At 32.9% G+C, this 14,674-nt stretch overlaps 7 protein-coding genes and 1 non-coding gene across 8 annotated transcripts; 3 read left to right on the top strand and 5 right to left on the bottom strand.

Moving 5' to 3' along the window:
- Positions 1 to 116: 116 nt before the first annotated feature.
- On the top strand, positions 117 to 601 carry SMD2 (mRNA splicing protein SMD2; the record flags this gene model as incomplete). The annotated part of the gene is made up of 2 exons (XM_041551776.1): positions 117 to 121; positions 274 to 601. The coding sequence occupies 2 exons, from the start codon at positions 117 to 119 to the stop codon at positions 599 to 601; spliced, it is 333 nt and encodes a 110-aa protein (XP_041407710.1).
- A 414-nt stretch (positions 602 to 1,015) lies between these two features.
- DBP9 (ATP-dependent DNA/RNA helicase) lies at positions 1,016 to 2,800 on the bottom strand (the record flags this gene model as incomplete). The annotated part of the gene is made up of 1 exon (XM_041551775.1): positions 1,016 to 2,800. One exon carries the CDS (start codon positions 2,798 to 2,800, stop codon positions 1,016 to 1,018), a length of 1,785 nt encoding a protein of 594 aa, XP_041407709.1.
- Positions 2,801 to 3,199: 399 nt separating this feature from the next.
- YSH1 (cleavage polyadenylation factor subunit YSH1) lies at positions 3,200 to 5,509 on the bottom strand (the record flags this gene model as incomplete). The annotated part of the gene is made up of 1 exon (XM_041551774.1): positions 3,200 to 5,509. One exon carries the CDS (start codon positions 5,507 to 5,509, stop codon positions 3,200 to 3,202), a length of 2,310 nt encoding a protein of 769 aa, XP_041407708.1.
- Positions 5,510 to 5,926: 417 nt separating this feature from the next.
- KABA2_07S06182 (uncharacterized protein) lies at positions 5,927 to 9,457 on the bottom strand (the record flags this gene model as incomplete). The annotated part of the gene is made up of 1 exon (XM_041551773.1): positions 5,927 to 9,457. One exon carries the CDS (start codon positions 9,455 to 9,457, stop codon positions 5,927 to 5,929), a length of 3,531 nt encoding a protein of 1,176 aa, XP_041407707.1.
- A 2,045-nt stretch (positions 9,458 to 11,502) lies between these two features.
- Positions 11,503 to 11,574, top strand: KABA2_07S06160. Its single transcript has one exon. It is a non-coding gene; the product is annotated as a tRNA-Glu (tRNA).
- An 11-nt stretch (positions 11,575 to 11,585) lies between these two features.
- Positions 11,586 to 12,062, bottom strand: RSO55 (Rso55p; the record flags this gene model as incomplete). The annotated part of the gene is made up of 1 exon (XM_041551772.1): positions 11,586 to 12,062. One exon carries the CDS (start codon positions 12,060 to 12,062, stop codon positions 11,586 to 11,588), a length of 477 nt encoding a protein of 158 aa, XP_041407706.1.
- A 442-nt stretch (positions 12,063 to 12,504) lies between these two features.
- On the top strand, positions 12,505 to 13,518 carry PUT7 (Put7p; the record flags this gene model as incomplete). Its single annotated transcript, XM_041551771.1, has 1 exon — positions 12,505 to 13,518. One exon carries the CDS (start codon positions 12,505 to 12,507, stop codon positions 13,516 to 13,518), a length of 1,014 nt encoding a protein of 337 aa, XP_041407705.1.
- Positions 13,519 to 13,550: 32 nt separating this feature from the next.
- ECI1 (dodecenoyl-CoA isomerase) lies at positions 13,551 to 14,447 on the bottom strand (the record flags this gene model as incomplete). The annotated part of the gene is made up of 1 exon (XM_041551770.1): positions 13,551 to 14,447. One exon carries the CDS (start codon positions 14,445 to 14,447, stop codon positions 13,551 to 13,553), a length of 897 nt encoding a protein of 298 aa, XP_041407704.1.
- Positions 14,448 to 14,674: the final 227 nt, after the last annotated feature.

Raw genomic sequence — 14,674 nt, 5'->3', positions numbered from 1 at the left:
TGGTTTTGGGAAACTATACACATAAGAAGAATTCAAATACTATTAGTAGGTATCGAATACGAAAACACCATATAATTAGCTGACAATAACAAGCCACACTAACAAAAATACAGATTATGTCGTATGTATAACCTGCTCTCTCTGGAGGTGCTATCTTCAGATTGTTACTTGTTTTACTTTCTTTTTTTACTAACAATCAATATTAATAACTATTACCAAATTAAATAAACATGATATGGTATTAAAAGTTATCAATTCGTTATTTCGAAACAGAGAACAGATTATAGATCGTCCAAAATCGGAACTAACCAAAGACGAACTAAACCAATTAGAAGAGTTTGAATTCAAGCATGGCCCTATGTCACTTATCAATGACTCGATGTTGACAAAGACCCCTGTAATAATATCATTGAGGAATAACCATAAAATAGTAGCACGTGTAAAGGCCTTCGACAGACATTGTAATATGGTACTTGAAAATGTTAAGGAATTATGGACGGAAAAGAAGGGTAAAAGTATCATTAATCGTGAAAGATTTGTAAGTAAACTATTCTTAAGAGGTGATTCTGTTATTGTTGTGTTAAAACCACCTCTTGAATAGGTATCTGCATTTTTCTGGGAGAAGGGTAAAACACTCCAACAACAGATATCGGAAACCATTATAGACTACTTAAGAATTATAAATCGTATCGTTGTAACATAGTAAACTATTAAGAAGATTGGGAATTCCTAAAACTGTTGAAGTAAATGGAATCCTGACCAGTGTGGTCTGGAGCCGTCTCCATAGACTGAAGTGTCATATTATTCACAATTAACAAATGAGTTGTGGTTGGAATAATACATTTTATTATCTAAAAAAAAATGCTAAGTATTACCTCCGACTTATATACGTTTATAGATGTGTCTATATACTTATGTATATGCAAATTAATGCTTCCTACCACAACCATCGGCATTAACTATAACTAATTTACAATAAAGGCAAAAAGAATTTTACTTTAAACAATATGGTCTCTTATTTAAAATTCTTTAATGGGTCAGACTTCCCAGTTCTACGCTTACCAACCTTTCCTCTCTTATTATTACGTCCTCCCTTCTTTGGATTACGGAATGGAATAAAACCAATATTTTTCTTCCCATTCTTTCTTGCACCTTCCGGCAATAAATAATCTGGAACTCTCTTTAAATGTTGTTGAATTCTTGCAGGATGCAATTCTTTGTCATGTCTCAAACTCTCTAATTCTTTTGGATTTTCTTCGAAATGTCTCTTTAATTTTTCACTGGTTAACAATTCTTGCTTCAATTCCTTAATTCTTGCTTCACGAACAGCAACTTGTGTCACAGCACGGAAACCATCTTCCATTCTATAACGGAAACCTTCTATTTGTTTTGGATCAAATGCATATGGCAAAATCTCCAAACCTAGCTTTTGTTGTTGTCTTATAATACGTGTGAATATCTTTTCGTCTCTCTTAGCTGTTGAACACATTGATGGTTTATGCTTACCAAAATCCTTTAATGGGACAACGAAAGAAATAGCAGTACCTGATCTACCGGCACGAGCAGTTCTACCAATTCTATGAACATAAGATTTTGCTGTTGTAGGTAAATCGAAGTTTAGTACACATGCAACATTCTTGAAATCAACACCACGAGAAACACCATACTCCTTATCATTTTTAGCAGGATTTTTCTTTGTTTTAGATTCATTTACATCAGTTTTAGGTTCTTCGGAATCTTCTTCCTTTGGCTTCACAGTTTCAACAATTTCCTGGTCCTCTTCTTTAATATATTCTGTATCATCTGTAGCAATCAATAAATTGTAAATATTTTTGTTAAATTGTTCCACAATATGTTGTCTAGAATTTGAAGGTAATTCACTGTTTAAAATACAGGATTTTATACCAAATTGTTCTAACACTAGTTTTAAACGGTACCCTCTATCAATATTATTCACGAAGATGATAGATTTACCCTTTATTAGACCCAGTTTGAAAATGACATAACATAGCAGGAACTTATCAAATTCGTTGGTCTTAACGTAATATTGTACTAGTTTGGTTTGCTCTTTATTAATTTCATCATCATGAAACTTCAAAATTGCAGGTGCACGACAGTATTTTTCTTTTAATTCTTGGATATCATCATTTAAAGTTGCACTCATCAAAAATGTTTGTAAATTTTTCTTTAGAGGTAGATATTCAGCAATTTTTTTCAAGTCATCTTGGTAACCAAAAGTCAGAACTAAATCAACTTCATCAATTACTAAAAATTTCAAGTTTTCTAATGAAACAGCATCAATTTTAGTTTCTAAAAGATCCTTTAATCTACCTGGAGTAGCAACAATGATTTCTGGATTTTGTACTAGTAATGTACTTAAGACAGAATTGGACATATCAGAGGATATGTTCAGATAGTTAATATCTCTTGAGCAGTATAAGACCATCTTCTCTAATACAGAAGATACTTGTTGAGCCAAATCACGAGTAGGAACCATAATAATCCCCAATGTTTCATTCTCTTTAGAATCAGAACCTTTTGAACTTTTATAATCCAAAATAGTCTGTATAACAGGGATCAAATACGCCAAAGTTTTACCGGAACCTGTCGATGCTTTAGCAATGATATCTCTCTTCTTCTCTAAAGCAAGTGGGATTGCATGTGATTGAATCAAAGTTGGGTTTTTGAAACCTGAATTCTTAACAGCTTGCAATAATCTTGGATCCAGATGGAAAGAATCAAACGACGTGGATTCATCGATATACGCCTCAGGAGCAAAACCGCTCTTACTATTACTCATACTTAATGTTGTATCGTTACACTTTTAATTTACTAGGGAAATAATAAAAGATTCTCGATAAATTTCTATGAATTGGCACTTCCTCTTTTTATCCTATATGCTAGAGCTCTAAAAGTGATGAGATGAGATGAGCATTGGAAATTTTTTTGGTTTTATTTTTTTTTCCCACTAGGGATGTTGTACGTCACAACGTACCAAACGACACAAATTTTGGCTAAGATTAATAATACTTACTTAAACAATATACAATATGAAAGTGCTGAGTTTAAATAATAGAATACTATTGGTTCTCATAAAACTTTATATACGATTTTATCCATTTAAATACATGCTCCTAAAGTTTGCGGTTTCCCTAACTGTTTAACCTTAATTGAGTATGGGTGAGTATGGGTGTAATAATCAACAGAGAGTTGCAACTAAATCTGCACCAATATTTAATATACTTTCAACCCTACCTTTCAAAGGATTAGAATTACACTCCCCAATCTTCATTTCTGAAAAATTAATCTCTGCATTATTTTTACCCATAGTAATTTTGCCCTTAATAGTTTCCTTATCGTCCATCGCAAGTTCGAAGGTCTCACCGAAGTGCTCATGGAAGAGTTCCACAACTTGCTTGACCTTCCAAGCTTCAATCTTTTCTGATTCTAGTTCTTCCAAGTGTTCATCGTTATCATGATCATGAGAACATGTCTTGCTACTCATTTTCACACTTGCTGGTGCTGAATCTACACTCATTAGAATTGCAATAATAGAATCTGCTACTGTATCACTGATCAAATCTTGCGTCCATTCAACTGTAACAACGCTATCCTTAATAAATATTTTAATATCCCCCATAATTTGGAGGGTTAGAATTTGTCCACTATTCTCTGGAGTGTCTACATTATCTTCTTTAGACTCCTTTTTTATTTGCATCGTCACATTCTCAGAATCCTCTAGGATAGTTACATCACCATACATTTGACAAATATGCCAATAAATTAATTCCGGCTTACAATTTACGGATATCATCTGCCTCTCTTTTAGAATAGTGCTTGATAATTCTGTGTGATGCTCCCTCAAATCTGTCAATGACACCAGGTTTAAATCAAAATTCTTTTCGTCAGATACCAGTATACCAGACACTACAATATCGTCCTGTTTGTTTTGATTGGTTGTACTATCTTCTTTGTCCTCAGTACCCTCTAATTTCATTTCTTCTTCCGAAGATTCTTCCGGTATTAGACTGTCCACACCCTCTCTTTGTATTTCATCAACGATGTTTCCTAATGCCTTAGCAACCTTTACACCTTTATATTCTAGGACAACATCTACACTATTTCTAGGGTTGTAGACATGAACTTCTTCAGGCGTACCTTTTAATGATGCAAAATTAGATAATAATGCTGATTTCAAACGACCCATTGGGTTTGATTCACCATGAACAAGAATGATGTTTGTCGCATTAATTTTTTCGATAAATTCAAGGTTTTCCTGAAAGTCGACATGTGCAGCAAAGGAGATTTCCTCAACTTGACAACGTCTGGGTATTGTAAGATCAGGATTATTAACAGATGGGATAGTATCCGGTTCTAACATGATATATTTCGCCATAGTGCCCTCGACGGAATAACCAGTAATTAAAACCAGGTTCTTCTCTTCAGGACACCACTTCTCTAACAAATCTCGCGATATACCACTTTGTAACATACCAGGAGACGCTAGCATAACACTTGGACCAAAATCCTGGAATTCATCAAGGTTCTTTAGGTACGAAATATGTTTGAATATAAATGGGTTGGTTTGCGAATCCCTAAATTTCTTTCTAATATCATCATTCATCATGTTCACGTACGTTTGGAAGACGTTCATACATTTTCTAGCCAAATCTGAAGCATAGTAAATAGGGACTTGGTTACTTGCAAGTTCCTCCGCATGCTGTGTCCAGTATTCCTCTAGGATCAACATCAACTCTTGAGCTCTCCCCAGCGCGAACACAGGCATTAATACTCTACCACCTTTAGCAACCGTCGAATGTATTATCTGTGTTAATTTCTTTTCTCTATTGAGTCTAGGCTCGTGAGTTGCTGTACCAAACGTAGATTCAACGATCAAAACATCTGAAGGTAACGGAGGTACCTCAGCAGAATTTAAATGTCTATCTAATTCTCTGGAATAATCACCTGTAAATAATACCTTCAAACCAGCAATTTCGATTTGAAACATAGCTGCACCTAGAACATGACCTGCATGGAAAGCAGTGAATTTTATCCCGTTTGCCTCCACGGTAGAATGAAAATCAATTGTTTCAATTCTATCAAATGATTCCACCAGATCTTCGTCTGTATACAAGTTGTCATCTTTATCGAGTATACTATTTTCTCCAATACTTGTAACACGAACAAAATCCCTTAGCAACCACCTATATATTGCTTTTGTAGGATGTGTCATAAATACTCTGCCTTTAAAATTTGTCCTCTGCATCACATAAGGTAATGAAGCTGCATGATCCAAATGAAAATGAGATATCAGTAAGATATCAACTGTAGAAAGGTCATAATCATCATAAAAGGGGAGAGAGGCCATCCCTTGATAGGCTGGATGGACACCTGCATCTAACATAATGGTCTTACCTTTATAACTGAGGATATGACACGACCGGCCAACTTCATTACCGGCACCCAGTGCGACGAATTTAAAGGATGTATTGGATAACTGTGAAGACATGTGGGATGGATAACGTATATACTTTAAATTTCTTGCAATTGATCAAAGTAATCACTGGCTCACTGAACCTTCTTTTAAGAATCCTTCAACGTGTGTTACTTCAAGTAAAGCTAAACTAAAAATTCATTTTTATTATGCAGCTAAATCGGATGGAGCGAGTGGGAGAAAATTTAACAGCGTTCAGTATAAGGCAATTCTACTTACTGGCAAGATGACATGTTAACAAATTTTAGAGGACAGACTTCTTTTTGAGAAAAAGTATGCATCATCTACCCAAAGTAATTACTGTAGTATAACTTCAACCTATTTATTGTCTATAATATATATATATGTATATATATAAAGGTACTACTATATTTACATATTGGAGATTGGAATATCGAGAAAAGTTCATTTCGAAAAATACATGAAAACATATCAAGTTAAGAAACCGTAGTCATCATTAATTGTCCAAAACTCTTCAGCTTGGTTGGATGGTGCAATATTTCTTATGGTACCTACTGAGTGTGGTGGTACAGGTTGTACTGATGAATCATGGAATGCAGTTGAACGAATTGGCATAGCTTGTTGATTGACACCTAAAATATCTAACTTCCTCGGAGTTTCGTATCCTCCTACACCATTAGTAAACCCAAATTTATCTGTTTCAACAGAATTTTGAATAGGATTTTCATTACCATTTCCATTTCCATTGGAATTAGGTTGTTCTTCTTTTTGGTTAGAGGGGAATACATTTACTAAATCACCTACAGCATTACTCGTCCAATTTGAAATGTGATTAATCATTTCATGTGTACCATTGTCAAATAAGATGTTTCCTGAATTAGGCTTACTCGATGGCTGGAAATATGTAGGTGGCATACCGTTGACACTACCGTCATGATTGATGATTGGCATTGCACTGTTTGGTATCAAATTCAGATTATTATCGGTATTCCCACCAACAGAACGAAACGTATTTTGCACAGGAGCAATATAATTAAAAGCAGAGACTGAGGGAGAAGATGCTCTTACGATGTATTTAGGATCAGTGGCCGACGCATTTTGTGTCGAGGTGATTTCACTTAACACAGGAGAGATAATGTTACTGCCCGTAAGAACTGATACAGCTGAAGAAGATGCGGAATGACTTGGTAAAATATTTCTATTAAATTGTTCTATGTCTGGTTTTAAAACTGATCCCATTGAGCCAGCTGTATCTACATTTCCAAAACTCTTCGAATAATTCAAAGATGACAAGTAAGCTTGCAAATTTTGTTGAGCAAGTTGTTGTTGAAGGAAAGCCTGTTGTTGGAAATTTTTCCAATCGAATTCATTAGGATAGGCAGGCTTTTGAACGATGTACTTGCTATCATCATCCGTATCTTGTTCACCTGGTCTTCCAACGTCCTTTGATCTTATTTTCAAAACAGAGTTCGAGTCCAAATGAGCTTCTAGATTTTTGCGATTATTTATACCGCCATTGACTAATAAATGTGCCAAACTTTTTGGAACTGCGACTTGTTCCAACAACCCCTGTCTTTGTTTTAATCTCTTTTGTTCCTCTAAATCAACCTGTGAATTTTCAACAAACCCAACATGCTCATCAGCCTGATATTTACCAAATGTACGGGCTACAGCAGGTGGCATACCACTACCACTAGACAAATTATGTTTCGTATTGCGTAATTCCAGCGATACGTCCAAAGATTTAGAGGTACCGTCAATAGCGACAATATCTTCATTTAGAATTACTGGACCATCCTTTGTTGAACGATCAGTCAAGTAAATTAATTCAGATGAATCTGGACCACATCTCTCGATCAAATTGCCTACTGTTGCATTCATTAATTGATCAAACGTATCCCTAAATACTCTAGCAAATTTGGACCGTTCTGTCATGACATAGAGACAAACCGAACAAGCCCTCAAATCGTCCATGGTAGAGAATAAATTAGGTCCCACTAAGGGTCTTGTATGTTTGGATAAATCCCCCAGTTTTTTCCTTCTTTCATCGTTAAAGTTTCTTTCCAACCACATACAATAAATTAGAGAAACCCCGGCACCAAATACTGTATGAACGGCAGGCGTAGAATGCCCATTTACAGTTTTCTGATGGAAAATTTTGTATAATTGGCAAATCTGACCAGCAGCAGCTTGACATTCCCTGAATAAATGGTCCTCTGGAGTTAAAAATTCCAGATATGGCTGAATTAATAGCCTAACAGCACGATAATAGTAAAGTTTCAAAGTCTCATTCTCAAAATTCCGAATATCAGTGGTAGAGCATTTAGATCTCCATATTTCCAGTTCGTTGAAAAAATATTTGACAATAGGTAATTGATTCTTCTTAGTTGGTGTGTTTTGTTTATTAGTTGGTATAATGTTTAATTTTTCCACAAAATTCGATTCGATTCTTCTTAAAGTTACAGATTGATTAATGAAATGTATTCCCGAAGTCTTTGAATTTTTATTTGTATTATATGAATCCTCATTGAAAAGTGGAACATCAATCTCAGATTCATGTATAGTGAAAGGTTTCCCAACGGCAACACATATCATTCTCTCTAGAAGATATACACACCAAAACAAACGAAGTTTCTTATTGGCAAATGAGTCCTGTTGGGTCCATTTATTTAAATGTAATCTACCTTTCACGATGACCATAATATCCTTCATAATCTCATAAAGAATCATTGAATCTCTATCAGTTCTTAATAAGTATAAGAGCAACAATGTCAACAACTCTACTTTTTGAACATCATTTAAATTATCACCACACTTAGTAATGTGTCTTACAGCAGTAGAAAAATAACGAATAGGTGATAATCCATCATACTTACCTGTAGTCATGTGCATGTATGCACTGATGCTAAAGATTAGCCACATTCTACCTGTGCAAAAATGGAAATCATTAGCAGAACAAGAGTAAATATTATTCTTTGTGTAATCATTATGGAAACTGTAAATTTCTTGTTCATCTAACAATGGATATTTAAATTGTAACCTTGTGAAAAAAATCTCTAAGAATGATCTTGATAAATTTTCATTAAATTCAAAGACTGGATCATAAATAAAATGATTCTTTAAATATTTGGCAAATATACATTTGGAAAAATCAATAGAATCCAACGAATCCGAGGCCAAAGCAGGTAAAGAACTTGTTTCTATCTTAATACCATTAGTTTGTTTTTGAAAATCAGTGTTAACATTGTTCAATTGACCATGTGATTTGTTGCTATCACTATTACTATCACTATTATTACTGTTCATATAGGTTGGAGGTGGTTGCCAAGGTAAAATGTTATTATTAATTCTGTTTATTGTCATTTCATCACCTCTAAAATCATCGATATCACCCAGAAGATGAGATATCTTCTTATAATTATTCAATTTTTTCTTAAACACAACACCACCAATAGGTAAATCAATTAATTTTTCAAGATATTTCAATTTCTTTTCTAGAAAATTTGTATACTGGTCACTATTTTTATTACTATTATTATTGTCTGTAGTTTTCTTTTTATCGTTCTTCTTTGAAATACTTCCCTTTCTTGGACCTAACGAAATATTATTGATATTCGATGTATATATGGAGGTGGTAACATTACTAGTACCGTCATTTTGACCACCTATTATAGGTCTACTAATATCAGGTGTAGGAGAATCTGATGATGTTTCTGATGTACCCGTACTAGACGCCAGTTCCATTTGTAGAATAGCATTTGGAACACCATTATTCTCAACATATCTAACGGGTTGAACACATTTAACATTTGCCTTTAAACAAGCGGTACAACTCGGAAGTTTATGATCACAACGTTGTTTCCTTCTTCGACATAGTAAACATGATTTCGATCTACCTTTTTTATCCTTCAATAATAAATCTGTTCTGTTCCCAGCTAATTCAATGTCTCTTTGAAAGTTTTCAATATTTTTTTCACTGATTTGTTTCTTTGGCCTACCCATTATTAATTATTTGTATGATTATATGTTTATGGTGTCTATATTATTAAAAAAACTTAGGTAGTTATAGCGACTCTATCAGTAGTAGTAACAGCAGCAACCAGCACTTTGTCAACAAAAACTGAAAGCAACTATAGACTAAGGGATGGTTCACTAAAAAAACACGCTCTCTATTTAGTATTGTAAACAATACAATATGGTATGGTAGCTATTCAAAAAATGAAAATCTATATTTCTATATAATGTATATCAGAGATTAAAATAATTAGAAGAGTAGTAATAAAGCAATGAAACAAGAGTAAAAATCGATTACAACTTTATTTCTTACACGATATCAAGAATAAATCACGTACCTGTCAGAGCATAATAGCTGTAAGAATATGTAAGTTAGCGTACGGAATCATCTCAAATTAGGATGCAGCCATCAACTGAAAAAAAAAATATATATATAAAAATTTAATTATACAATCGATTAACTAATTACTGAAGCAACCAAAAACAAACAAACAAAAAAAATAAAAACAAAAACCGCTCAATAATAATTAATAGTAATAGTAAGCTACAAGATTAGTCTTCTGCTATTTGGTATATATGTAGAGAAAACGATTCATATATATATATGATGTTAAATAAACTGTTACTTAATGGTTTAGTATATAGAACAGACAAAAGGCACGTAATTGCTTTTATGTACCGTATAGTGCTTACATCCAGGTGCTCTTGAACTTAAGATATATAACCTTTCCCGCTTTACATCGTTACTTGTAATGCAGTCTTTATATGGCTATAGATGCCTAAATGCTGTGTAATATAGTTCTTACAAGAAAAATCACACTGGAATGATATTATAGTATCATTACCAGGATTGCTTTCATCTCGAATAGTGTCTTTGTATATCTCTCGAAGGTACCTTTCTTTCCTTTTATATGAAAAAATAATTCTCGTTTTCGCTTCGCGGTCTTCTGAGGATCTTGAGGGGGGAATGAGAAAGAGACAAACGTTTCCGTTTACATATGTATGAAGAATGTATCTCATACATTCTCTGATAAAAGATGGGTTGATTTTGTTGATGTTAATTCGAGTTGCGATAAGAGTTGGTGTTATATTAGTAGCTCTCGATAGTTAATATATGTTCATGATGTATAGTTATTGATATACAACGGTTTTTTCTGTTGACTGGATAGGCCAGTCAACTATATTAATTAATCTAAAAATTATTTATAGTCAGGTGATGTTTATAAAGGTAAATGCTATTAAATGGTAGTAACAAAGCGAAGTAACTATATCTATATTCAGAATCAATTTTAGTTAATGATTTAACTTAAGATGTGTAAGTTCTTAAGTTTATTACATTTCTAATAAATTGTGTGTTGGTTTAATTAATAGCTAATAGAGACTACTGACAATTGAACAAGATATGCCAATAATCATTGATATCGACAACTAGCTGATGAATTCTAATGAACAGAATACGTATTACATAAATATATACTTATCTTTCTTTGAGAGGCTTTGATCTGCTCCAAGCTGACATTTATCTCACTTAAACGATGAATTCCATTGCTTACAGTAACAAAATTTTGAAAATGTATTAAAATAATAAATATATATTCAATAATTCAAATAGATTCATATATGGATATTAGTTATTCTGATATATTTTATTTAGATTTCTAAAAATTAAATATTCAAAAGATAATACTTAAACTGCCGGCTTCAATATACTCAATAATACATTAGTTATAGAGTTTATTTACCAAACGAAATACACTTTAAATTATATTCTAGATATCCTCCCTATAACTACACTTAAGAGTGATATATACCACTCTTAATTTCTGGTAAACAGAATATAATCACTTAGTGTTTGCTATTACCCTTAATATATCAACAACCAGAACGATGACCATATCGTTATAATTGACGAACCCCATAATATTTACTAATTAAACGTTCTATAGACACCAAACAATACACAACAGTTTTTAAAAATAATTTTGGAGAAAAAACTGCCTACATAAAATTCGAATTAAATTCAACAAATTTTATCCGATATAGTGTAACGGCTATCACATCACGCTTTCACCGTGGAGACCGGGGTTCGACTCCCCGTATCGGAGATTATTTTTTGCTAATTTTTTAACATTTTCCCCAGAATCGACTCATCTTCCAAACGCTGCGATTCCTCCAACCTCTCCTTTTCTTCCTTGTGTACTTCATATTTCTTCGAACTCTTTTTCAGTTTAGCCTTTTTATTTTGTTGTTTTAATTGTCGTAATGCAATATCTCTTGGTGTTTCATTTGATCCATTTGCTGTAGATAATTTCGCTAATTCGTACGCCATACGTTCGCGTGCATCTTTTCTATTTTGATCCCTTGATCTAGTAATCTGACTTGTGACTACAATTCCAGTCGGGATATGTTTCAATTGTACTTTGGAATTAGTCTTGTTAATCTTTTGACCACCGGCACCACTCCCACCATGAATGAAAACTTCAGTACAATCATTTTCCATTTGTGCAGTGAATTTTGGTCTTGGAGGAAGATGATTTCGCTTCACTCGAAGAATTGCATTAGAAGTTAATGATCTGCGTATATAGGAATACATTACCACCCACTATATTCTTGTTTCTTGTAACATTATGCGTTGCTGAAGTTGTAGTTATATGTCTCCCTTTAATAACATTTGTTTATATATATGTAATTCGGCTCTCGGTCTTTTTATTTTCTCTGTCTTGCTGCAATATTCGCATTATTACTTTCTTTGCTCTACGCTAAGAATTTCGTATGAGAGAAGAACCCATCTGATCGCAACCCTGTTCTTTCTGATGTACGCAACTATACTGCTACAAAAGTACGATCCAAGTGTATAAATAGTTATAACAGTCAATTCCTTTCAATTTAATGGATAAGTGTTTCTTAAAGTCATTTAATTAGTAACCACGAGACAACAGGGAAATCAAGGAAAAATACACATACAAAGTCACGCAACATTTGCTACTGTTATCGTTCAAATAAACACGTCAATATATCATATCATTCACAATGCGATGATCTCAAATAGAATAATACCAAGAATTTTGAGAAATTTCTCTTCTGTCAAAGAAGCCAACAAATGTATTCACAACATAAATCTATCATCATCTCATATAATCCATAGGAGGACTTTAGGCCATCTGAGAACTTTCCACACGGGAACAGATAATGCAGGTGTAGTACAGGAGAAATCGATGTTATTAAAACACCCCAAATCAATTAATAATATATTAAGTATTAAGAAACCAAGTGCTCCTACAGAAGATATTATTGATAATAACTGTGAAACTCCTGATCAATCGGCAGATTTAATAAAGACATTATCGGAACAATTAATTGCGGATACTAATTCAAATACTCACAAACCGACTATGGCAGAAAACGAAGTTGATACAATGTGTATAAATACACAATTGCTAGATAATGGATTTTCAGATTTACAGTCACAAGCAATAATGAAAGTAATGATGAATATATTAAATGATGAATTTTATTTGAATTATAATGAGAAATATTTAAGAGATTTTGAAATTGATAAACAATTACACTTATTCAATTCATTACAAAGTGAAATAAAATTCATTATTGCGAATTCAAGAGATTCTCAATTTAATTTACATCATTTACAAATAACTAGATTAAAGAGAGATTTAAATTCAGATTTGGATGATCTGAATGAAGAAGTTATAGATATATTAGAGAAAGATAGAAAACTTGATTTTAATAATCAAAAAATGGATAATACCTTATTGTATAGAAGAATAAACATGAGTTTACGAGACTGTAGCAATAAGATATCTATAAATATCTTAGCGGGGATTAAGCTAGATATTGAAAACTTAAGATGGCATACTACTCGAAGTGGATTAGTTGCAATTGTTATATTAGTCTTTCTAATTTTAACAGGTGTCAATGTTTCTAATAAAAAATCTAATAGGGAAGAAGCAGCTATTGATCGTGAATCAAAACAAATAATATTAAAGACTATAGATCGAGAAGATATTGATGAGATCAGTGATAATATATAAAGGTATATAAAATAGGACAAGTACAAATAATATTATAATTTATTCTTATTTTCACGTGCAGCTTTCTTTAAATTTTTCAAAACTTGGAATCTACCTTGTGGTATGCCATTCACCCAAAATGGTAACCCACTATTAACTTCTTTAGTGTTAATTAATTCTAGTTGAGAAGTTAATGATTCATCCTTTAATAAAGCCTTCATTTTAAGGACAGTAGGCAAAAAAATATTTTTACATTTTTGTCTAAGTTCTTCGATCATCAGTTCATTAAAAGTTTGAACAATCTTGCTTTTATCATGATTACAATTGACCTCTAGTTGATGGTAGTCAATTGCTGATTTGAGTAATACAGATCCTTGAATTTCATATCCATAAACCTTTTGTGCAAACAACAATTTTTCGAAACTTTTGTTTCTCCCTAATTTATTGGGTAATGTCCATGACACAGCACCTTCATTAGACAAACCTAGAGTACTGAAGGGAAATTGAAGATAAGTTTCTTCGACATTCATTGCATACACTAAATCACATAATAATATAATAGCGGCACTTAAACCAATAGCTGGACCATTTAAACAAGCAATTAATATCTTATCGTGCCTGATAAATGATTGAGTAATGTACTGATTCTTACATAAGAAATTTTCTAACCATTTTTGAATCACCTTTGGGTCTAAATTTTGTTTTATACCATTTTTATCTTTAACATTCGGTGGAATAGAATTAAAATCTGCCCCACTTGAAAAAAATCTTCCTGAACTTTCCAATACAGTGAAATAACAATCTGGATTCCCACTAGATAGTTCTAATAATGTAGTTACGTAGATATAGTCATCATATGTCATTGCATTTAAAGTATCTGGAGACTGAAATTGTATGATGAAAAAAGGTGGTTCCACCTTATAGGCAATCTTTTCCTGACTTGTCTTCATGATGATGTGGATATCATAAATAAAGGTATATATAAGAATCTATAACTTAATAAATATAGGATAAAAAATGGTTCTAAAACCTAATTTAGCGATATAAACTTTGATCTTTCTTCCTTTATATATGTAGGATCATAGGATTGGAGATATTTTGTTTTAGTATGAGTGTATCTGATAGCCGCTACTGTCGCCATTGTCGCTTCCAAAATTTCTTTCTCCACTCGGAGTTA

Source organism: Maudiozyma barnettii, assembly GCF_903064755.1.
Source record: "Maudiozyma barnettii strain CLIB 1767 genome assembly, contig: KABA2_07, whole genome shotgun sequence".
Lineage (NCBI taxonomy): Eukaryota > Fungi > Ascomycota > Saccharomycetes > Saccharomycetales > Saccharomycetaceae > Maudiozyma > Maudiozyma barnettii.
Note: the sequence above shows the minus strand (reverse complement) of the source record. Positions and strands in the feature narration are given on the sequence as shown.